This window comes from Balaenoptera acutorostrata, chromosome 15, assembly GCF_949987535.1.
Source record: "Balaenoptera acutorostrata chromosome 15, mBalAcu1.1, whole genome shotgun sequence".
In the NCBI taxonomy this organism is placed as follows: domain Eukaryota; kingdom Metazoa; phylum Chordata; class Mammalia; order Artiodactyla; family Balaenopteridae; genus Balaenoptera; species Balaenoptera acutorostrata.
Genome location: NC_080078.1, coordinates 73,333,450 through 73,359,217, shown reverse-complemented (window position 1 = coordinate 73,359,217; position 25,768 = coordinate 73,333,450). Strand labels below are relative to the sequence as shown.

General features: G+C 43.0%; 1 protein-coding gene across 6 annotated transcripts in view; it reads right to left on the bottom strand.

Annotated features, from left to right (window-relative positions):
• IFT52 (intraflagellar transport 52) overlaps positions 1-25,310 on the bottom strand; it is a 28,817-nt gene extending 3,507 nt beyond the window's left edge. The window contains exons 1-12 of one of the 6 annotated variants that reach the window (XM_007193102.3): positions 24,971-25,310; positions 22,438-22,562; positions 21,701-21,788; positions 17,632-17,761; positions 17,263-17,338; positions 16,138-16,209; positions 13,665-13,791; positions 10,242-10,328; positions 8,871-8,939; positions 5,925-6,079; positions 1,922-2,009; positions 828-936 (exon numbers count right to left, since the gene is read on the bottom strand). In XM_007193102.3, the coding sequence (XP_007193164.2) occupies positions 828-936; positions 1,922-2,009; positions 5,925-6,079; positions 8,871-8,939; positions 10,242-10,328; positions 13,665-13,791; positions 16,138-16,209; positions 17,263-17,338; positions 17,632-17,761; positions 21,701-21,788; positions 22,438-22,562; positions 24,971-24,991 (1,147 nt within the window). In that variant the 5' untranslated portion in view covers positions 24,992-25,310. Of the gene's footprint in view, positions 1-827; positions 937-1,921; positions 2,010-5,924; positions 6,080-8,870; positions 8,940-10,241; positions 10,329-13,664; positions 13,792-16,137; positions 16,210-17,262; positions 17,339-17,631; positions 17,762-19,075; positions 19,165-21,700; positions 21,789-22,437; positions 22,563-24,970 lie in introns of those variants that run through there. The other 5 variants (XM_028169335.2, XM_028169337.2, XM_028169338.2 and 2 more) reach the window with 5 other exon arrangements.
• Between the last annotated feature and the right edge of the window lie 458 nt (positions 25,311-25,768).

Here is a 25,768-nt window from a genome sequence, read left to right as displayed (position 1 = left end):
TCTAAGTACAGTTTTATATCTTGCTTTCTTCATTTAGGAATCTCAGTGTCACCCCCTGGCCTTTGTAACCCTCTTTTATAATGACTACATACTGTTCCACTGATTGAATGGGGTGCAATTTACTACCATTTCCCTGTGAGTGAACACTAAGGCTATTCCCAATTGTATTTTATTTTTTAATAAGTAACGTCGTAGTCATCTGTGTACCTTCATTTATCTCCCTAGGTTAGATTCCCAGGAGTGGGGTCACTGCCTCAATTTTATGTCTCTGAGTCCCTGTGTGCAGGCCCACCTGCTGTGCTGGAGGAAGGGTATGTCAGGAGGGGCACGGGGCCGAGAGTCAGGAGCACCACTCACCCTGCAGCTGTGCGGCCCGGAGCCTCATTTCCTCACCCACGGGTCAGGGTGGGCACACTTGACTCTCTCTAGAATCCCTTCCAATCTGAAGTCTCTGTAATTCTCTTGGCCCTGACTGAATTTTTTTATTCAACGGCTCCTGTGACCAATGGCCTAGATTTGCTAAGAGGCAGCCAGAGTCAGAGTTCATCCTGGGGTCACCCAACAGGTCAGAACTGAAGACACACAGGAATTAAAGCTGAGACCCTGGCCTCTGCTTGGCAGCACGCTCTAGCTCACTGGGCTAACTGACCCCTAGCGAAACAGGCCACATCATTCACAGGAAATGAACAAAAATTGTGCTTTTATACTTCCATTCATATTCTGTTCTCCCTAAGCAAACTCTAAGCTTTCTTTCACGGCAAATCTCAGAAATTCACAATTTAATAAAACTCACAAAAGAAAACAAACAAGAATTTGACCACACTCACACTTATTGGTGATCTGAGCAAGCCGGGCCTTCTCAGAGGAGAACGTCTCATCTAAGTCAAACAGCTCCAGCGGAGGGGGTGATAATTCCCTGAAACTAGGAGGGAAAACCTAAAAGGCAATAAGGTCTTTCACGAAAGAGCACATCCAAAGCCATAACTGATGGTAAGGAGACGTAAGGAAAATGAGACGGTGAACCGCCCAGCGCCCATCACCTCCTTCTGCCCTAACCCATGAGACCACAGCAAGCAAGACGGCGGCCCAGTGCAAGCAACCCAGCAGAACCAGCTCCAAGCACACCGCCAAACTCGCCAAGCTGATGTACCAGCGCCCATTAACTCATGCAAGGACACACAGCTTGGGGCTTATCCGGCTTATTTGCATTTTGTGCAAATTTGTGTTGAACATTTGATTACATGAGTCGTTTCTCATCTGATGATGAGTTCTTCAGGTACAGAAATTGGGGAAACAGATGTAGATTAATGTAGGAAGTGCTGAACTTATAGCCAGAATTCGCAGGTATGAAGCAGTGGTGTGCTGATAAATGTTGAGCTATCACTCAAAACAAGAGGCCTGATCTGTAGCATTTGTCATTTCCCGTTTTGTAAACACTTCCACTGTGGCCGATTTTCAGGTTACCAAGGTGAAGCCAACTGGCTCATAACATTCCAGAATGTGGTGGGATAAGACAATTTTGAAGGCAAGTGGAGCTCACGCTGGACTGGAATGTTGAAAAATAACCTATAGACACATGACTGTCCCCTGGGCTCTTAGAACTGTGCTGTGAATCTAAGTGCCTGTTGCCTGGAGAGCTCAAAGCTTTCTAGCACAAAGCTCTTCCTCCTTTTCAGCCAGGAATTCTCATACATGCCCTTCAACCCCACAAGATAGGAAATGTTTAACAGCCAGAGAGGCCCACACCCTTGATTCCTCAGTTGGGAACTACACCAAATGGAAGTCCCTGTAGAATACTAACAGGTTTGGTCTCTATGCATGTTTCGAGCCAGAGAAACATGACCCCATGAGGAGGCCAGCTCCACACGAGGCCAGCAACAGCGGGGCTCTGCGGCAGGATGCCCCCCACACACCCACTCACCGCTGGCTGAAGGGCTGGCAGCGGCGTCTCAAACTGAGGTTGGATGAGCTGGAGCGGTTCATGTTTCACGTTTAGCTGCTCGTGAGCCCTGTGTTAAGAAGAAGATAAACAAGCAGGAATCAAGATGAGACACTGATGCAGAGCACGTCTAATTGATCGCACGGTGCTCATCTCCAGCGATCAGGAGGCTCAGCACTTTGGCAAAAAAAATAAAAATCACACAAAATGTATTGTTACATGTAATGTAACGATCCTTTCAGGAATCTTCTCTACTGCAACAGACAGTGTAACTTTATTGAGAACTGAAAGGGAAAGTTCATTCAAGTTTCCTATCGGGCTTCTCCTAAATAGGCTTTTAATTTTTACCCACTGGACACCGTGAATCTTGTAACTCACTGTGTCTCCTTATTCGTTTTCACCATCAAGAGACAGGAGTCAAATCTGAAGTCTGCTTCTGGCGACTGAACAGATCCACAGGATATGCACTTCTGTGTGCTCATTCACTCCACAAACATCTACTGAACACCTACTGTGTACCAGGCAGTTTTATCTGCCAGGAGGACAGCAGCAGGGGAAAAAAGAGACCAAGGCAGGCCCTCGTGGGACTGACATTCTAGCGGAAGAGAGACACACAATAAACAAAAGCCAAGATGCCAGGGATTAATAAGCATTAGGAAGAAAAGCCAATCAGGAGAGAGGGACAGAGACAGGGAAGGGGCAGGGAGTGGGGCCTTGCCAGAGCAGCCCTGCGTGAGGGGAGCGGCAGGTCAGGCAGTCTCCCTCAGAGGCGTCCCAGGCAGAGGCCAGAGCAAGGAGAAGGGGGAAAGGGGAGAGAGACATTTTCACGGAACAGCAGGGCAGCCAGAGCAGCTGTGGCGGAGTGAGAACGGCACGAAGGAGTTAATGGAGTCAAGGGCTGACCTTCCCCCACGGTAGTTTTTTTATTGCGGCTTCCCCTTTGCCTCCGTTCTCCCAAACCTTAATTTGACCTTTTGCATCGGGGTATAGATTGTACAAGCTCTGTGACCTCCTCTGGGAATGAGGCAAATTAAAATATACTCACTCACCCAACTTAAATTGTGTGCTCATTTGTGGCCTTTCAAAATTCATCTAAGCAAGCAAATGCCAAGGGGTGTGGACAAAGTTCATGCCGGTTTCTCTGTAGGGGTGCTTTCAGAAAGGAGACAGGTCTATGACCGCAGAAAGACGGCTCGCTGAGCTTATGCCGTCACCACCTCCACTAATCCCAGATGCTTGGGGAGAGTCTTTCCTAGCAATGAGCAGATGATCCCCACGGAGAGAAGAGAAATAACTTTCCTTGGGCATCTACCACATGCCACGTGCTGTGCCTGACCCTGTGCGAGGCACTTATTTCATGTAAGCCTCAAAACAGCCCTGGGCAGTGGCTGTAATCTCTGAAGAGGAAACAGAGGTATAGAGTTGAAGCAGCTCCCCAAGGTCATGTGCTTAGGAAGCAACAAAGGCAAGATCAGAACTCAGACCTGGCTAATCCCTGCCAACCAGAAGCCCCGCGACTCAGTCTACCCAGATGGCAGAATTAGAGGCAGTTCTAAGCTAAAGGTCCTAGTACACACACACAAAGAACCCTGCTGCCAAGTCCTGGCCTTGGTCATTCTAGCCATGATATTCTGTTTTCTGTCCCTAGATAGAGCGGACTGTGCTGAAGCCCTGTGTAAGTAATAAAATGAATTCCATTAAGTCTTCCCTTTCTCCACTCGGCTCACCACCTGCCCAGATCTTCCTCCTACTAGTGGCCAACATGTACTTGATGGGGGTGGGGAATGGGTGGAGAAGCTAATCTTAAAAGCAAGCAAAACCTAATTCAGAAAGATGATCAATATGGGAAAAGGGGACGAATAAATGCCATTGCTATACACAAATCTGTGAAATGGGGCTGCTCTATATTCCAGAATACTCTGGCCTGACCTTTGGTGGTGCATTTTCACTGCCCATGTCTCACTCTCCATCCCACCATGAACTCTGAGGGCAGGGACGCCACACTGTTTGTCTCTACCTCACACCCCACAGGCATCAACAAAGACCGGCTGGACAAATGAAGTCACTTCAGAGCAATACCCTACAGCTGACATACATATTTAATGACGAATGCAATTTTTACTCAAAAAGAAAAACTGCATTCAAAAGTTGTTACATGTGAATAAAAATACCTCAGAGCTCCACACAGAAACTGTAAACCAATAACTCCTGCCCTTTGCAGTGGTATGAAAGACAAATACAATCAAAAGAGCCGTCCAAGCCTCTGAAACATCCACCACCTGACTCTGCCGACACTAAAATAGCAGACAGTTCCAAGCAATCTCTCATTCAACACTGAAGAATGGTCGTGATGGCCTGGTCCACCTGCATCAGGGGAGAAGCGAGTCAAAACGGCAGCAGCCGGTTAGACTGGAAGCAGCCAGTGGAGCGGCCTGATGGAACTTCTGTTATTCTAAGAAAAGCCCTGAGTTAGAAGGAGAGCGTCGGAGCTCAAAACCAAGCAAATGAAGAGCCAAATGTGCAGCCAGGATTTACAACCTGGCTGTCACCTGCAGGCTGCAGGTGCTGAGGGGGTGACAGAGATGCCCTGGCGGCTCTGGGGATGTCAGTGTTGCTCTCTTTTTTTAGAGACTCTCTAACTTCCTACAGTAATAAATCTCCAGATAATTTCTTCCCAGGTTCAGGGTTAAGACTGGCTGGATTCAAATTCAGGTGCCACCGAAAACTAGCCGTGTGACCTTAAGCAACTCACTTATCTTCTCTGTGCCTCAGTGTCCTCATATGTAAAACAGGGAGAATAACTGTATTATGATTATTACATGATAAAGCAACGTACATAACAAAATTAACATGGTGCTTGTTAGGAGGCAAGGCTAAATGCAGTTCAAATGGCAACTAGGAATGAACTTCCCTGCCTGGACATACCCTGCCTTTGCTCAGAAAGCAACCTCCCTGCAGAATGTTCTCTCCCAACACCCCAAACCATCTCCTGAAATCCTCTCACCCTTTAAAGTGCACCACCCATCAGAGGGCCAAGCAGACACAAGTCACCCAGAAATGTTTTCTGAAATCCTCAATGCCTGGCTAAAACGGCCCCTCTCTTTCTTAAAGCCTTCCCTGCTCACCCGTCAGAATCGAATTCTCTTTCCTCATTATGCCATGGCCTCCAGTTTTACATTTCACATTTAGCACTAGATTAACCTTGCATCACAGCTTTTGTCTGTCTCCTCCATAAAACCATACACTTTAGGTACGGTGCTCAGCACAGCCAGAGCTCTATGAGTGCTTGATGACCTTGAACATAAGTACAGGGCCAGGACGTTAGACAATCATCTGTACTGTGCCTTCAGCCTTTGGTTTATCCAGATGTAGATCCTGTACCAGGCCAGAGATGCTCAAAAATGTTAGTCCCTGCCCGTTGTTAGGGATGCAGAACAACACCAACAAAGCCGGCAGGAAACAGAGTCAAGGACTGGACTGAAAGACACTCAGGCCTGGCTCGAGATCCCTGCTCCCACCGTGGGAGAATCCTTTCCCTCTCTAAACCTCAGTTTCCTCAGCTGGAAGTGAGGCAGGTAACTCAGAGGACCACTGAAAGTATTAAATGAAGGCACAGTGTGGAGTGCTCACAGGGTGACTGCCCACCTTGGTTTACTGAGGGGGGTCTCTGGGACGTGGGACTCTCTGTGCTCAGACCAGGAATGTCCTGGGCAAACCGGAACAAGTTGGTTTCTCTAAATGTCCAATACAGAGCCTGGAGCACAGCAGGAGCTGACAACTGCTGGCAGTTTCCTCTGTATCAAGCCCCGCCCCAAACTCCCAGCTATCTCGGCCAACCTCATCACAGGTCTGAGAACACGTTTTGCACACCGCACTTGCCTTGCACACCGCACTTGCCGTGCCCCTAACTCCCGCCCCCAGGCTAGTGTTTTCAAACCGAACACCCAATGGAGTGCAGAGCAGCTGAGAGAGCCGAGGTACTGACTTGATGACCTTGGGGAGGGAAGTGGTATCCAGCTGGTAAACGGACAGGTCGAAGAGGGTGGTGAAGTCCCGAGGGTTCTCATCGCCCTCCTGGAGACACACTCGCAGCCGCTCGGACAGGGTGGCCGTGTCGGGCAGCATCATGTAGTCGGAAATCTGAAAGCCACAAGAGGGTTCCTTTCAGCAGAGCAGGGGCAAGAATCTACTCTGTCTGGTCTCCAGCGCCTCAGGTCTAAATCTGCAACATTTCTACTCTCTTGCTAAGACATCTCACTGTTCATGATCACTGACAACTAAACCTTAAATAAGCCACTCTCGGTGGAAAGAAGGACAAAGGTCACCTGGGTAATCCCCAACGCTGACAAAACCCAGCTCTGCAATGATTCATGCTGGTCCGCACACAGCTGAATATGGCTGGAGAAACGCACAATCCTGCTGACTGGTCTCCTTTTCATTACACACTGATCTTGAGTGCTCAGCCATCAATTCTCAAGTTCATTCCCTTTTCCCATTCTCGTAGGCAACACTTTCCTTCCGTCACTTCAACCATCTAATATGATTTTCTACCTCTTAATTTTAGCTGATGACCTTATTTTCTACACCAGTGAGAAAACCGACACAATCATAAAAGAAAGTCCACCAGCTCCCATTTCAACATCTATCCTCTCTCCACCCACTAGCATCTGGGCCATACACTCTGCTTTCTCTCCTGTCCTGTGTACGAACCACCTGTGACCCCAGCACAGGCAACCCCTCCTTGGACACTAGACCCCAGCCCTTCTCACCTAGCCGAGGACATGCCTGCAGCACTGCTGAGAACCCTTAATGATGACATGTGCTGTCTGTTGGTAACAGTAAAAGACCGGGAAAACCTAAATGACCATCAATAGGAGACTGGTTAAATACACCACAGTACAAATAATGGAAAATTCAGTTTTCAAAAAACAAAACAAAAAACAATCAAAAGAAAGCTCTTTATGAATAAGTATGGAAAAACCTCCAAGACATACTGGTAATTATAAAAAGCAAGGTGCTAGACAGCAGTATATACAAAAGCGTATATATATATATATATATATATACAAAGCGTACATAGCACCATTTGGGTAAAACAAGGGGGAAGGAGAGCATACACACATGCATACTTGCTTATCTCTATATAAAATATCTCTGGAAGAACATACAAGAAACTGCTAAGACTGCTGTCACTGGGGAGGGGAACCAGGTGGCTGGGCAAAGACATAAGGAAGACTGTTCATTGTGTATGCTTTTGAATTCCAAACTATGTGAAGGCATTACCTAGTCGAGCAATAAATTTAAGTTTAAATAAATGCATGCTGGCAACCAGGAGTTTGTGTATTCCTAATTTCCCTTTGAACTGCATTTAGCCTTGACTTCTAACAAGGCCAACTTGGTGATAGTTTTAAAAACTGGTCTCTGAAGTCACCCACAACATACTGTTCCACATTCTCCAGAGCCAGCACTTGGGGAAACATGCCTGAGCGTGATGGAAGTGAGACGTCACACAAACAGGCTCACTTTTCTCTATATGCCAAGCGTCGAAAACTCCCCCAATTCTCAAACTTTTTTTTTAGACAAGAAACAAGGGAGAAGCATCAACAGATAAATGCTCTTCCTAGCACTATTTGGCTGTTGTAGAGGCTTCAACCCTCTAATAGGACAGGGATGAAGGTGAGAGCAGTGACAAGGGCGCTGACTATGGCAGAACATACACCCAGGTCACGGCACAGAGATAAGTATGGGCCCAGCAATCCCAAAGGTCCCGTGGCTGATTCTTAGCTCCGCACAGAAGCCTGCTACAAAATCCTAGTTCAGACAAGTAGCAAGGCCTTAGGTGTCCAGACAGAAACATAAAAAGAGTGCTCCCCAGGGAGATCAGCTCGGTGCTTTGTGACCACCTAGAGGGGTGGGATAAGGAGGGTGGGAGGGAGACGCAAGAGGGACCTGCTACCCATCGCCAAGAAATCATTTTCCTGACATTTCAGAGTTTAAGAAACACAGAACTAAAGAAAGAACGAGTAGACTTTGAATTAGGAGACCTGGGTTTGAGTCCCAGCTCTGTAATTGCTTGCTCTTTGGGCCTATTACAATCCTGCAGAATTTCAGTTTCCTCATCTGTAAAATGAGAATAAGACCATCTACCTTCCAGGGCTGTGGTAAGGTTTAAACAAGATGATTTATGTGCAAGTATGTGATATACAGTGCTTGGTAGATAATAAATACAAGAGTTTTTTAAAAGTCTTGACAGATATATAGCTCTTTTTACAGCCTTTAGTTTAACAAGTAAATTTACATCTATTCATTTAGGCCTCACAATTATCCTGTGAGACAAAGAACACAGGTATTAGTGTCCCCAAAACTAATGAGAAAACTAAGATGAAAAAGGTCAGAAATAACCTGCTTAAGGTCCCAGGGCTCATGGTGGAGCGGGACCTAGAATGTAGTTACTGGTTCCTAGTCCAGTGCTGGTCTCACCACTCTGATTTGTCTGGTAAGTATTATCATAATGCCCTTAGGATTGTTATTCCTAAAGGCAACAAAATGAGAGTTTAAAACTTAAATTCTGATGGTCTTCGTTTCTTCATGAAAAAATTATTTTTATAACCTTCATATTTTTGAAAGAAGTATTTCTCTACAGATACTGATTCTGAAAGTTTGGGCCAGAGAGCATACATTAAATTCCAATTATTACATATACAGAGAGAGGCTCCCACCCCATTGAATTCTACGACGAATTACATAATTCATTGATTTATTATTTTTTTACAACGTGGCCTTCATCTCGCCAAAAAGCATCACTTCTTGCCATCTGTCTAACAGATAAAGTAAGAGATAGATATTCCTTTGGAACTGTTAGAAGTGGTGCTGAGAAGCTGGACCCAGTCTTCATTTCAAAGTTTTTTTTTAATGATTCATAACCTCCTACCTCTGGGTCCTCAGCATCAATCTGGTTTAGGTGGATGTCTCCTGTTGTGAGCCACTGGAAAACAACATCCTAAATTTAAAAAAATAAACACAGAATTACCCATTTGGTTATTTGAGAAAGCTGAGGGCAGGACTAGAGAATTAAACCAATCAAGAAAAATGATAAAGGGAAAGAGAATACACACCAGTGATTTGAAAAAGGGTAGCCACCTTTATCTTGGTGAAATCATATGAAAACTGCAAAGTTTTCCTTACCCTAGTGCCATTTTTATTATTGGAAATTTATCATTTATCTTAGGGCACTCTAACCTTTAATCACCAGCCAGAATTTATTAAAATTTGTTCACTGTTCTGAAACAATCCCTGTGTAATGTGCTGATGACAGTCTGGACTTAAAAAGTACAATATAACAAGATGCCCCCAGAATGTGATAAAGACGTTGGAACTTCATGTAGATTCTACAGAAACAAGATCCTTTTTTTTTTTTTTTGGCCACAGCTCACAGCTTGTGGGATCTTAGTTCCCCAACCAGGGATTGAAACCAAGCCCTTGACAGTGAAAGTGCAGAGTCCTAACCACCGGACCACCAGGGAATTCCCAGAAACGAGATCTTAAATCAATCTCTCAATAAGACAATAACCCTTAAGGCTGAAGGAACTTATTTCATTAATGAGAAAGCTCAGCGGGACCTTCTCCCTCTGGTTGAGTGAGTCACTGGCATCACACCAACATCCAGCTCTGGCCTGCACCCTGTCACCCTTCACAGGACATGTTTCTTTTGCACTTGCCATGCCTTTCCCTCCTTCCCCGCCTCAATCAGGGACAGTCCTATCATAACTCCTCCTAAATCCCACTCGTGCTGGCCAGCCCCTCCCCCCACTCACACCTTCCCTGCCTTCATTCAGGTCCTTGTTCCTTCTCTGCCAGCCTCCTAACTGGCTCCAGATTGCCCTCTCCCTTCCATCTTCTGCACTCACAGATCTGACTATGCCCAAGGCTGCTGGACACTCTACGAGGGCTCCCCGTGGCTTTTCGAAGAAAGTTTGAGTTCCTAGGCTCTATACGGGAGGCCCTGCTTGGGTCTGCTCCTCCCCACTTCTCCAGGGTGGCTCCCAGCCCGGGGTGGTGTGCTTAGAAACGCTCCCCACGTCCTCCTGGATTTACTTCTCCGTCTCTCACATTCTCTCTCAGGGTCCTATATACTTTTTCAGAGCAGAGACTATGCCTGACTCATCTTTGTATCCTTAGTGCCTGGTGTATAACGGGTTCTGAATAGCTGGTTTTAAATAACTAGATGAACTCAGCAGTATTTTTTTTTTTAATGACAGGAAAATCATACATATTATTCATTAGATAAAAGAGAAGAGCTTACCATGATTTTGCTGTTTTCTTCTTTATCCAAATATTGGTCACTGAACATGTGACATGAGCCAAGCACTGCCAGTTTCCCACCTTGGCTCTGTTGATGACAAAGCAGTGTCAGATATTCAGATCCCAAAATGTACCACGTGCATCTCAGTCCCCAAACACTTATCATTACAACCATGTGAGCAAATGTCTTATATACTAAGAAGTGCCAATTCACCTGGGCATTTTAATGGTCTAGAAATGTCAATTATGATAACAACTATATTCCAACCTGCTTCTCAATTTAGACACTTCTATACCCTTCAGTTTGACTTTAATAGAAAGCAGTGTAAATTGGTTCGACAGTATTTTCCCATTGTTAGTGAAATTATAAATGAAAATCATAATCTTAAAGGAAAAAACAGACAAATCCACAGATAATCTGTGAAGATTTAGACATCTATGAATACCAAAAAACAGTATTTAAGATCCAAACAGAAAACTAAGCCACAAGCACGAAAAGTTCACAAAATAAACGACTGGTTAATAATAAAAACTTTAATATTAGTAATTTAAAAAAATCAAAACAAAGTACTTTTTCTTATCAGATTAATAAGAAAAAAATGACTATAAACAGTGTTGGTCAGGTTTAGTGAAGTAACTTCTTTGACACAATGTTGCTGAAACTGTCAACAAATGCAACAAAGCAGTATAAAATATACCAAAAACTCTGCACAACTTTATAGTCATAATCACAAAAGATTAGAAACAAATCCAAATGTTCACCCACAGAAATATGGTTAAGAATAATGGAACCTCCCCCAGTTGTTAAATTATATATTAGAAAGGTTTCTCAGTAATACGGGAAAATGCTTCTGTCATAACATTAGTTTAAAAAAAAGTGTACCATCAATTGTACAGCTATTGGAGTTTAAAGCCTGTGAGGCAAGTAAACAAAAATGAGGCACAAGCAAAAGTGGGAGAAAATGATCAAAACGTCAGCCTGGGCTGCCTCAGAGTAGTGCATCTCTGCATTTAAAAATTTTTCTACAATGAGCATATATTATCTTTGTAATGAGAAAAAAAACAGTGCAATATTAAAAACACAAAATGAAATCAGATTTTCTAGCAACATCACATACAGAGAACAGGCACAACTGCAACCATACTGGGAAAGAATGACACCTAAGCAGAGCTGTTGAGCTACAAATGTACAAATTCTGTAAATAAAACAAAATTTGCAAAACAAACTCTGACCTGTCCCACATTAAAAGCAAATGCTTCAGAGGAAAAATAATACGATTACTATACCATAACCACTGCAAACAGATAGGTTACTGAGAATAGAAGTGAATTGGGTGGAATTCTATAGAAATAACAGGGACATGACTGAATGAACTGGGCTGCGATTTGAATCCCTGTAGGTGAGTAAATACCTATACCTCTACCCACAGTCAGATTTATATTATCTTTTCCTTAGTATACAGTTGACCCTTGAACAACATGGGTTTGAACTGCATGGGTCCACTTACTAGCGAATTTTTTTCAGTAGTAAAGAGTACTGTACTACACGATCCGTGGTTGGTTGAATTCGCAGATGCACAACCGCACATACAGAGGACTGACTCTGTAACACACGATTTTCCACTGTGTGGAGGGCTGGCACCTCAAACCCCTGCACTGCTCAAGAGTCAACTGTATTTTCTTTTCCCTACCTCATTTATTTCAAATAGATTATACATTGTCTTTTAATCCTTTTATTCTGTCCTGACTGATTCTACCATTGTCTTCAGCTTCCTTTTCCAGCAACTGTCTATAATTTGCTCCAATTAAATAAGAGTATGTCTACTCAAGGACCAATTTGCTCCTTCAATGTTAATGAGTCTATCCCAGTAAACCAAAGACCTAGAAAGGACCATGATAAGCTCAACGAAGGCAACGGCCCTGGGCAAGGAGGCAGAACGCTCCGGTGCTAGCCTGGCCCTGCTATGGGTTCCAGACAGAGGCTCTCCCTGGGATCACTGCTTCATCTCACCAACAAGAGTGACAGGCAACAACCTCTCTGAAAGACTGTGTTTATAAGGCAGGACTGAAAGTCTATCAGGAGGAGAAAATGGGCTTTAAATAGCTAGGCAATGAGCACATGATAATCTCATGAATTCTAGAAGAATCACCACACTTAGCACAGAATTCTGTACCCAACAGACGCTCCATAAAAATCCACTGATTAAGCCAGGTAAAATCTCTGTGCACAGTTAAAAAATCAAATAATTATAACAGTTCTAGTATTATACTACCAGAGGCCCCTTAAGATGGTGTCTCATTACTTCTGTGCCTATAAACAGACATTTAATGTAAACAGTTATTTCCACATGTTGAATCATTTAATAACATGTTAATTTGGTTTTTTTGGCCGTGCCGTGGGGCCTGCGGGATCTTAGTTCCCGGACCAGGGATCGAACCCATGCCCCTTGCAGTGGAAGCACAGAGTCTTAATCACTAGACAACCAGGGAGGTCCAATAACACTTTAATTTTAAAACAGTATTTCCTGCTGTTTAGGAGAGACTAACTACCATTAATAGCTATACCAATTTTGTCTAAATATCATCTTTCAAACACAGCATAGACATTTATTTATTTCCTAATAAAAATGACATCAGAGCTTTTAAATATGAGAGGGAAAAGTAATACTTAGGTCCCACAAAGAAAAATAGAATCATGTGTAGCTAGAGACATGTGTAGTCTCTGGAGAAAAACTGAGAGGTCAGCTGGTGAATTCCAAGTCTTGGTAGACAGATGAAGGTGAATTCAGCAAACATGAATTAAAAGGCAGTGGATATGTGGGGTGATAATGAAAACGGCTGTGTCCTCTGGGACCACCTGTTCCCACATTTTGTGGGGTTTCCAGGATGAGAACTGAACAACTAGTCTTCTGGTATGTTTTCCTCGGATACACTAAAACACCAGCAGCACAATTCTGTGCATTGTGGTATAGGTTGCTAACTCAACCTTTCTCTGAATGGATTCTCTTATACTGATGGTGAGAGCTGGTAGTCAAAGACAGTTATACTACAGTAGCCTCATGCTACAGTGGAAAGGCTTTGGATCTAGAATAAGAGCTAGGTATAGTCTTTGACTCCATCAATGACTGGACAATCCACTGTTTCCCCATAAGTAAAATGTAGTTAATTGAAATCCTACTTCACAGGACTATTGTGAAGACCAATGAGAAAATATGGGAGTTCCCTGGTGGTCCAGTGGTTAGGACTCCGAGCTTCCACTGCAGGGGGCATGAGTTCAATCCCCGGTCGGGAAACTAAGATCCCATATAGTGGCGCAGCCAAAAAAAAAAAGAGAAAATATATGAAACCCCATGGAAACTAAAGTAGTTCTTACTATCTCAGGAAAAAAAATTACATATCCACCCTTATCTAAGAAAGGCTGTACCTTCGAGTGATAGAAAGCCAGGATGGGTCTGTTAAGTGGGAAACAGACAGAGCCTGTGGACAGAACAGCCACTGCTGGTTTCATGACACTCAATGTGGCACCAAAAGGATAGACAAAGGTGAGAGCCCTGAAAGAAATAAAGAAATATTCAAGGTTTTTTTTAATGAATAAAAAATTTTTGAAGATTATCTCAGTGTTTCTTGAGCAAGTCACAATCAAACAGAAAATATTCTATAAGCTTTGGTTTGTTAACTTAAAATTAGTATCACTCTAGCTACAGGTTTAATAAAGTATTTTAAGAAATGTGAGTATAGGGCTTCCCTGGTGGCGCAGTGGTTGAGAATCTGCCTGCCAATGCAGGGGATACGGGTTCGAGCCCTGGTCTGGGAAGATCCCACATGCCGCGGAGCAACTGGGCCTGTAAGCCACAACTACTGAGCCTGCGTGTCTGGAGCCTGTGCTCCGCAATGAGAGAGGCCGCGATAGCGAGAGGCCCGTGCACCGCGATGAAGAGTGGCCCCCGCTTGCCGCAACTAGAGAAAGCCCTTGCACGGAAACGAAGACCTAACACAGCCAAAAATAAATAAATAAAAATAAAGGAATTCCTTTAAAAAAAAAAAAAGGTCTTCTGTACTCTAAGATTACAAAACATTCACCTATAGTTTCTTTTAGTGCTTTTTATGGTTTCATTTTTAATATTTAAAGATTTAATCCATCTGAGATATATTTTGGGGTGTGGCATGAAAATGGAAATGTTTTTCCAAATGATTAGCCAAAATTATACCATTCATTCTCCAATAATTTGAAATCTCACTTTAACTATAAACTAATAACCCCTACCTTCCACATATTTTGGATCTGATTCTAATTTTTTAATTTATTTTTCACTATTTCTGTATTAGTATCACATTATTCTAACTACTAGAGCTTTGTAATATGCTTTAATTATATAAAAACATTCAACTTCTATGGGGCAAAATACCCCAATGTAAAAAGGTAAACTGGGAAAAACATTTGCAACACATGGAGGTCTTATAAGCGAATAAGAAAAGACAAACCATCAATAGAAAAACAGGCAATAAAAGCAGTGAGCAGGAAATTCACAGAATAAATACAATCAGCCAGTAGACTTTAAACGCCATCCCATTCATAATAATCAAAGAATTGGGGCTTCCCTGGTGGCGCAGTGGTTAAGAATCCGCCTGCCAACACAGGGGACACGGGTTCGAGCTCTGGCCCAGGAAGATCCCACATACCGCGGAGCAACTAATCCCGGGCACCACAACTACTGAGCCTGCGCTCTAGAGCCCGCGTGCCTAGAGCCTGTGCTCCCAACAAGAGAAGCCACCACAATGAGAAGCCCGTGCCCCGCAACGAAGAGTAGCCCCGCTCTCCACAACTAGAAAAAGCCCACGCACAGCAACGAAGACCCAATGCAGGCAAAAATAAAATAAATAAAAATAAATAAATTTATTTAAACAAAGAAAAAAGAATTGCAAGTTAAAATAAAGTGGTATCATTTTCAACAGAATATTCCATGCTGGCAAGAGAGGGAAAAGGGGCATGTTCATAGGGACTGTAAATGTTACAAAAGCCTGGAGGGTGACTTGGCAATGCATCACATTTGGCAATCATCGACTGGAAGACCTTTGACCCAGAAATTTGAATGCTAAGAATCTGGCCTACTAAGATATTAGCGTTAAGTGCACAAAGTGTACATACAAAGACGTTCACTTTGTACTTTGTTATTTATAACAAATATAAAACTGTTTATAATAACAGTAAGGAAAAGAAGTTAAGAGTACAGGCCCTAGAGCAGACTGCCTAGGTTTGAAACTCAGTTCTGACACTTACTAGTCAAGTGAGCTTGGGCAATTAAACTGTTATCGTGTCAACAACCTTATAGGTTGTTGTGAGGATTAAATGAGGTAATAATACATGCCTGTGACATAGTAAGTGCTCAATAAATGTTAGGTGGTATTATTAAAGCTGAATATTATAAACTACCTAGATGTTCAATAATAGGAGATTGATTAGATTAGGATACATCCAGTTTAATCCAGTCATAAAAAGGATAAAGTACCTAACTCTATTTTTATATATGAAAAAAAATCAAAAAAATCTAAATACCAATTTTTTTTTTTTTTTGGCCACACAGTGAGGCATGCAGGATCTTAGTTCCCTGACCAGGGATTGAACCCGTGCCCCCTGCAGTGGAAGCACGGAGTCCTAACCACTGGACCGCCAGGGAATTCCCGAAAAAAATCTAAATACTGTTAAGAAGGATTATCTTTGGGGAGAGGGGCATGGATTTACACCGGAGGGCTTCTATTTTCTTCCTTTTGAACTGATCAATCTGGTTTTTGGTGAGAATTACTTTTGTAATCAGAAATGAAAATGCTTCGCTTTGAAAAAGAAAACTCTTCAAATGGCAAATACATCCTCTTCAGGTGGCCTCAGAAAATACACTCACTGGGCATTGTTTCCACTGCTCTCCTCTTCAATGATCCCAGGCACGGCCTTCCCTGCAGCTCGGCTAATTTCCCTTGAAGAAAAAAATTAAAATCTAGTAAACAAAAAAATTTAGGAATTTCACAATCCATTCATTAATAGTAACTATGAATTAGATATAAGGACTGTGCCGACTTGTTCAAAATACCATTCTTAAAAATCAAATAAAGGTACTCCTACACACCTACATCTCTTTTGGGAAGCCTGCAAAAGTTAACATGAAAATGTAAGAATCAATTCCTCTTTCTTGAGTCCTGAGGGAAAGGTCCAAATATGTACTAGACCCGCATTCTAGTCCTGTGTTCTAGACTCTCTATCTCCAGACCCAGCAGAGTACCTGGCAAGTTCAAGTGTGGAATGAATCGTTTGGAATATAGGGAAAAGCTCCCAGAAGGTCCCTGTTGTTGCCCCCTTATGCATTCATTTCTCACTTTCTCAAAGCTCTTAATTTATGTTTTAGGATCCAATGGATGAGAAAAAACTGACTTCATCCGAGGTTCCAGGGGTGGAGAATATGACATAACTGTGCCACCAGGGCATTCTATGCCCTCTGTCACAGCAAACCCCAGGTCTACTATTGCTGGGAATGCTGGACCAAGGCATATGCTCTTGCCCTAAATGGTGTGGCATGAGGATACAAATTTGGGAACTACTAAACCTAGTCAGCTCCCCCCCACAGGAGAGCAGAGCCAAAAGAACTGCAGAGAAATGGAACTGGAGCCCTGATGACCTTACAAATATTATAGTCAATCCATACCCAAAGCCTGCCCTAGTTCTCGACTTTTCAATGACATGAATCAATAAAGTCTCTGTATTGTTTAATCCCATCCGAATAGGGTTTTCTTTACTTGCAACTGAATATATTCTAACCGTCAAAAAGGTGATGTGGAGTAAGGTTTCAAAAGATGGGAGGAATGTAATTTGATGGATGAGAAGTAATATAATAAAATAAACTATGATATAATAAAATTTTTTAAAAAGGCAAGAAAGGAAAAAGGGCCAGAGAAAACAATGTGTGAGAAGGGAAGAGTCACGTAGGAAAGAGGAGAGTCATTGGCAAAGTCATTTCTGTTTTCAATATGCTTACCTATTCAAGACTCCATTGGAAACTAGAGCTTCTTTAGGATGGAAATACTTATAATATACATTTCTAACCACAGCATCTTTAAGGGAAAAAGAGAGGAAGGTGCTTCTTAGATTAGAAGTAAGTTTGATATTATAGACACATACAAATTTTGACCTGAAAGGAATCCTGGAACTATATTCCAATCTCTCTCATTTTATAAATGGAAGAAGCCTAGCACTAGAAAATTCAGACTGCCGGTGAGGCCAGAATCTTGGACCATGCACCCTCACAGCCCAGGGCTTTTTCCATTGTACTATTAGGCCCAGAGGACTACGATATAAATAATAAACAAGAAATTACTGCCTCTATTAAAACAACAATAATAATTACCATTATTAACCATGATTCCATATTCTTCTAGGAGAAAGTTAATGTTGGTGTCAAATCTGGATTCCCCACCCTCTCCTAGCATCACAAGGATATCTCCACCGCCATCAAGGTACTTCTTCAGGACTTCAAACTACACAAAGAAAAAGAAACAATCTATGAATATACCTCGAAGCCTTTTGTCCAAACTACTATGAATAAGACCTTAACTAGGGACTTCCCTGGTGGCACAGTGGTTAAGAATCCGCCTGCCAATGCAGGGGACACGGGTTCGAGCCCTGGTCCGAGAAGATCCCACATGCTGCGGAGCAACTAAGCCCACGCGCCACAACTACTGAGCCCGCGCGCCACAACTACTGAAGCCCATGTGCCCTAGAGCCCGTGCTCTGCAACAAGAGAAGCCACCGCAATGAGAAGCCTGTGCACCACAATGAAGAGCAGCCCCCGCCTGCTGCAACTAGAGAAAGCTTGCACGCAGCAACGAAGACCCAACACAGACAAAAAAAAAAAAAAGACCTTAACTAGATGAAAAAGAAACAACTTCAAATCTATAAAGGCACTTAAATGTAAATCTATATTAAGATAATATAAAATTTACTCTCTATGTAGGATTTCGACACTTGTCTTTAGTACAAAGCTCCAAAATACTCAAACTGAAATGACATTTTCCAAGTTGACTATCTGGACAGCACACCAAAAGTGGAACACTATTAGCTAAAGGAAGCTCACAGGTCTCCTCCAATCAGCAGCATCCCTGGTCTCTACCTACTAGATGCTAGTTGTACCCGCCCTCTCCGGACAATCAAAAATGTCTCCAGATGTTGCCAAATGTCCCCTGGGGTTGGGGGAGGGGGTGTGGAGTGAGCAAAACCACCCCTGTTTGAAAACTATTTGATAGAGATCATACCTTTTCCTCACTGCCAGCCACGGATATCAGGATAAAGGCATTTCATACCACCTCTCAGGGAGGAATTCTGTTCAAGTCACTGACTGATCAAACCACATAAGAAAGGCATGTTGTCTACCTATCTCTTGGAAAGCTCTCTTGCTTTCACAAAGCTGGGGAGAGCAGAAAATCTAGGGCTGATTTTGCTGACCTAGCCTAAGAACACCTGGGGTGGGCGGTCTAGACCAACAGTCTCTCAACTTTCTTCAAGCACCCCATCAGAAAAAAATTTGAATGTGCGCTCCAATATGTATAGAAAGTATGTGTATCATTACAAAATATACTCCCCAGGGAATTCCCTGGCCGTCCAGTGGTTAGGACTCTTTGCTTTCACTGCCGAGGGCCCGGGTTTAATCCCTGGTTGGGGAACTAAGATCCCACAAGCCGAGCGGCGTGGCCAAAAACAAAACAAAACAAAACAAAAACTCCCAAAAGGACATTTTTAAGGATAATAAAGATATGAATAACTTCCTTCTGGCACCCCAGGGGTTCATCACATACATCCCACTTGGGAAACCACTGTCCCAAAGCAGCTCTGCTACAGCACGGCCCTCTTGCTCTTGCACACAGCCTGGATTTGCTTCTCTCCCCTAAATATAGAAAATACAGTGCAACAGTTAACATCGCCAAGATGGCTTGCTCCCAAATGAGACAAAACTTCACGGATTCTGGACTCCACACAATAGGCTGTCCCATTCATGGTGATTCTATATACTTAGATTTATATTTAGCCTTTGTTTCAAAATGGCAAATGTAAAGAAGTGTTCTAAGAGTATGTAAGCTCAAGGATTAACACACTAAAACGTACATATTCTTCTAGAGTATATATGTCCATACATTTACAATTTGAAGTTCATATATTTTTTTTAATAAATCATCTCCCTTTAATATACTTAGAGCATCAACTTTTTTTTTTAAATGGTGATGAGTTAATATATTATCTATGTTTTCAATTCAGTATGATAAAGGGGCATTTGTAATAAGGTGGCCCTTGATCTGACGGGGTTGGGAAGCATGGCGTGGGCTGCTGGAGGTAACTGAATACCACCACTGAGCGAGTGTGATGAGTCAGTGGAGGTGAGGTGGGAAACAGGGGAAGACTCTGCATTCAGCCTCACCTCTAGCTTGATTCTTGCATCTAATGTCAGACATATGATGTCTGTTCTGTCAGAAGTTTCTGGAGGACAACGTCAAAGAGGGATCACATAGCCCTTGAGGTGTGAACTGACCCTTTACGAGTCCTCAGAGACCAGCAGCAATGACCAGGAAAGCGGTGATCTCTGCCCTGGATGAAGACCTCTGCTGACCACTGGGATCAGCCCAGTGGAAGCATAAAAACACAAGAGGATGTTGGCTCTTAGGAAGAAGCTAAACACTTTTCTCCCTCTCCTTCCCGCCTCACTCCAACTCTAAAGAGAAGACACGGTGCCAGGAGCTGGTCTGCTGAGAGAACATTAGGCTAAAGTTCCAAAGAACAAAATCTGCCTCTCAAGGGACCCTTGTCTTTTGGAAGCCACTGCTTCCCATCCCTGAAAGCCTGAAAAAAGGTTTGGCCTGGCGCTCATCTCCTCTTGGGAAAAGGCCCAGGCATGGGTCTCTGGCCGTCTCTCTGGATGCCCTGGCCTTCCTGAGGCTGCTTGCTCCTTGGCCCAGACGGGGACACCTCTCTTTCCTCCCTAGGTGGAGAAGGGAGGTGGAAGAGAAACTATCGGAGTGTGGGACCAAAGCCCAACAGTATTCCTTTGCAGGCCACTGACCGCTGTGTGTACTTTCCGAGGGGTCTCATGGGGTAGGAGTGGCTGGTCACCTCCACATTCCCAATGATAATTCCCGCTCCTCCTCTCAATTAACCTGATTAAATAGTTATGTCTCCCTCCAGGCCCCTCCCAGATGAGAGGGTGGCCTTGCAGTCAGGTTGAGAAAAAAAGGACAACAGGAATGCTCCCCTGTGGACCCCTCCCCGTGGCCTCACCCGAAGTAAGAGAAGGAGACCTTGGACACCTAAGTCTAAGGACCACACCGGCCCCGCCCTGCCTCTACTCCCTCCCTCCTCCCCACAACCCTCCCTGAACACCAAGCACTTCCAAGTCTCTGTGAGAGAGGCTCTTGCTATGTTCTGGGTTTTTTGCTTTTTTAACTGTGGTAAAATATACAAAACATACAATTTACCCTCTTAACTACTTTTAAGTGTACAGTTCAGTAAAGTTAAGTACACTCACAATGCTGTACAAACAATCTACAGAACTCTTCACCTTGCAAAACAAAACCTTCATACCCATTACAAAATAACTCCGTCTCCCTCCTCCCTCTAGGTCCTGGCAACTACCATTTTAACTTTCTCTCTATGAATTTGATTACTCTAGGTACACCATATGAATGGTACCATACAGCGTCTGCCCTTTTGTAACTGGCTTATTTCACTTAGCATAATGTCCTCAAGATTCATGCATGTCACGGCAAGTACCGGAACTGCCTTCTTTCTTAAGACTGAGTAATAATTCATTGATGTATTGATCCCATTTTGTTTATCATCTGTTGGTGGACACCTGCGTTGCTTCTACCTTTTGGCTATTGTGAATAATGCTGCGATGAACATGGGCGTACAAACACCTCTTTGAGACCCTGCTTTCCATTCTTCTGAATATATATCCAGAAGTGGGATTGCTGGATCATATAATTCTATTTTAAATTTTCTGAGGAACCGCCATACTGTTTTCCATAGTGGCTGCACCATTTTACCTTTCCACCAATAGTGCACAAGGGTTCCAATTTCTCCACATCTTTGCCAACACTTGTTATTTTTGTTTGGGTTTTACACTTAACCATTCTTTGTCTATCCATGAAATAGAATAAAAAACAGCTTAATTTTAAATGGAATTTTCCTATTTTTAAAGCAAAAACATGGCAAAGAAGTATGGTTAATATTGAGTTAGCCTGCACTATGTGTCTGGCACTTAACATGCATTAACTCAGTAAATCATCACAACAACTCCATGATGAAGAAAGAGATGAAGTGACCACCTTAAGGCAACACAGTTAAGTGGTGAAGAGGGATTTAAGCCCGGGATTTCAGAGCCCATGCTCCTAACTATCTCACTACATTTCTTCTTTATGGATATTTCTTACCTCAGCTGCAGTAAATTTTTCCCTTGGCCCCGCTGTAATCCACAGTTTCACCCCAGTTAGCTTCTCAGATGTAATTTCATCTTTTAAGCTAGAAATATGATTTTAAAAGCAAGTGTTAGATCCATTATTTAAACCAATTTATGAACTATTTTAGCGTCTAGACTGTATGGAATCAGAGGCACAGAAATGAAGGGATTTAGAGGTACCTGGTCCAGCCTCTCTCCCAAAGTGAGAATCCCCTCTAATAGGTCTGCCCCAGAGTCATCAGCCTGTGCTCAAGCACTACCTATAAGCCAAGGTGTCCAAATTAAACCACACTAGAGCGTAAAGAAGTCCTCCAACTACTAATTCAATCAGCTCTACCATTAGCTTGTATGATTACATATCCTTTACCTATTAAGAAAAACCACACACACACACACGGGTATTTTCATTTTTCCTTTCCCTAAACTGAAGTACTGACCAAGTTAAAATATGGAGAAAGCCTCTAACCTCTTAAAAACTTACATATGTATAACTGGAATAATTACTTGATTTGTGATTTGGGGGACCACTTAATAATATGCTAATTGCCAATTTTTGAAAGATATGTTTTAATAATAACTTATTTCTGAACGACCTTTAAATGGAACTCCTCCCACCTAAACAATCTATTTTACATAAGAAAATAAAGACTTCTCAGTGTTATCAGCAGGCTGTTATCATCACTTAGAAGGGAAAACAATTCACTCGGTCACCTCTGAATCTTCCAATTACTCCGAAGTCTTTTCTGCATGGATTTATAGCCATTGCTGGTGGTAAATACTTCCTTTTTGTATGCATTGAAAAGAATGGTGCTCCGAAGCTCTTTCTCCATGGTCACCTTATGGAAAAAAGAAGGGATCAGAAAAAAGGGAAACAATAAACAATATTCCAAAAGAAAGACCCTAAAAGGAACCAATAGTCTACTTCTTATAATTCATTAAGAAAAGGTGGGCTTCCTTGGTGGCGCAGTGGTTAAGAATCCGCCTGCCAATGCAGGGGACACGGGTTCAAGCCCTGGTCTGGGAAGATCCCACATGCCACGGAGCAACTAAGCCTGTGTGCCACAACTACTGAGCCTGTGCTCTAGAGCCCGCGAGCCACAACTACTGAAGCCCGCACGCCTAGAGCCTGTGCTCCACAACAAGAGAAGCCACCGCAATGAGAAGCCCACACACTGCAACGAAGAGTAGCCCCCACTCAGTGCAACTAGGGAAAGCCCGCGCACAGCAACGAAGACCCAACGCAGACAAAAAATAAACAAACACACAAATTAATTAAATAAATCTATTTTAAAAAAAGGTACACAGCTGCAACTTAGCTACAATTTCCCTACAATTCAAAGGATGAAAGTGAAATGAATAATCACGGCTGCAGAAAACCAAGGCAGACCCTGGGTTTCCCATCAGCCCACTTCCATGGCCCTGCCCTTCCATCACACCATTTTTCCAACCTGATTCCTCACTGCTAACTACTGTTAAATGTGGGGTATAGTTTTCTAAATTCTTTTTATACATATGGTAACTTATAGTTTTATTTACTAAATAGGACCATATGCACTATTCTGCAACACACTTTTTTCACCTAACCTGTATCTTTCACATCTTTCCATGTCACTATATATGGATCTACCACTTTTCTTTTTTAAACTGCTGCACAGCATTCCATTTTATGGATGTACTGAAATTTATGTAACCACTCATATACTGATTGACATGTTTTTTTCCCAAAATTTTTGCTAGTAAAAGAATACTACAAACATCATCTCTGAACATGATTTTTCGTGTACTTTGCATATCTATAGAATTCCTACCTGTTGAATGGCTAAGTAAATTATTTCCAAATTGCCCTCCAAAAAATTGTACTAATTTTTACTTCCACTAATGCTAATACATTTCTGTTTCCACACAATCCTATTTTTAGTTTTTTTAATCTTTGCTAATAAGATATGCAAAAAAAATCCTTATTATTTTAATTTGCACTTTGAAATTAGTGAGATGGCCATCTTTCACTGTTTATATTGGCCACTTGTATTTCTTCTGATTTTCTTGTTCATATACTCTGTTATTGGGTTTAAAATTCTTCTAATTGATCATTAAATAAAGACTTCCATAAGTTTATTTGTCTTTAGACTTAGCTGCTGGTAATTTTTTTGGTTTAGTTTGCTTGAATTTTGCAGGCCACACAGCAAGTTTTAAATTTTATAGAGTTGAAAGCATTAATCTTTTCCTTTCTGGCTTCTGGATTGCGTGACATATTTAGAAGAGTTTTTACCATGCTAAGATTATAAATACATCCAACAATGCTTTCTCCTAGTACTTTTATGATGTCAAAATTTTTAAGACTTAAATTTTAGTCCATTTGGACTTTAATTTGGTGCTTTAATTTTGTTATTGTTTTAATTACTAGCAAGCTGCCTGACACCAATCCATCCTTTCTATGCTAATTTAAAATACCACCTTGCCTATATAATAAATCCCTAAAAACTGAATTTTATTATGAATTCTATATATTCTATCTGCCTGTAAGTTCCTGCCCAGTTCCATACTATTTTAATTACTACAGCTTTATAATATGTATGTTATAATACTTGGTGGTGCTGATACGAGCTAATCTCTCTTATTACTCTTAAGTTTTAGAATTTTTCTCGTCAGTCCCACATACTTATTTTTTAGGTTGAACTTTAAAATCATTTTGTCAGGTTAAAAAAAAAAATTCCCCCATGATCCCACCACAGCTATCTTTTCATGTTTCATTCCATCCATGCCCATGTTTACTTTCACAGTGTACATACAACATTGTATTCTGCTTTCTGATTAGGTTAGTGGTTGCGTGGTTATGCCATAATAAACTCAATCTTCATGAGCATCTTTTCAATTTTTTGCCATCGTAGACCCTACTGAAATGTACATATTTCTGTTTCTGCCATTAATTATTTTTGCCGTAGGACAGATTCCTAAGAGCAGGATTCATAGAAAAAGGGACTAGGATGTCACGTTATGGTTTCTTGTCCAGTGCTCTTTCATACTCAGCAGGATGACTAAACATCTCCCAGCCAAAGGCGAGTTAGATTCGAGCCCAGTCTGAGGTCCGGGATCCGGACCTATATCTGCGCCCCCCCCTTTTACTTTACCCTAGCGGACCTCGATTTTCTCTAAGACGGGCCCAGCGGCCTCGAGGACAGTCCGGCGAGGCCCTCGCCAATTCCCAACGCCTCGGCCGGCCCACCACGGTCGGAGTCCGTCTTACCTGAGGCCCAGTGACCACCATCTTCACCTGACACCGCCCAGCATCCCGCGGCCAGGTATCCAAGGCCGCTTAGCAACTGCGGAGGCGAAGCTGCGCGCTGGAAGGGCGTGGACCCGGGCGTAGATCTACCTCAGGAGCGACGTGATGACGACAGGACGGAAGAGGCCGATTTACCTAGCTAGCGAGGAGGGAGAAGTGTGGGTGGGGGCAGGGGGCGGGACTAATGTGGGACTGTACCATTATTTTAGATGCGGGGTAAATCCAAATAGAATGTGGATTAACTTTAGGCCAAAGATAAACTCATTTCATTTTCTCCTTTAATACCCAGTCTCATTAAAGCCTGATAAAAATGATAGGCCCCGAGGGCCCAAACTTCGCCCCACCCTGAGGGAGGAGCCTAGTGGAGGCTTCCGGCGGAGAGTGCGGAAGGCCCAGCCTTGATCCCAAAGGCGCAGGCGCAGAGCGGTGGCCCGGCGGGGGACGGAGCTTTGCGGCTGCGGCCGTGTGCCGGGGTCGCCCTGTTGAGAACGCGGGGTTCAAGGCCCGGCGCGCGTTATAGGAGGGTTTCAGCACCCTGGGAGGCCGGGGAGGACCTCCAGGAGGAGGGTGGGCAGGTTTAGTGGTGAGGATGGGAATATGAGATAGTTCTTTCTGTTTGATTAGCCCCGCATCTCTGAGCGCAACAGTGCCACGCCCAGGATGTGGCGGTGAACCAGCCTCTGGGCATCCCCTGGCGGCGAGTTAGACCTGACCAGATTCTACCAAAAAATAAAAATATAAACTGTTTTAAGGGAGCTG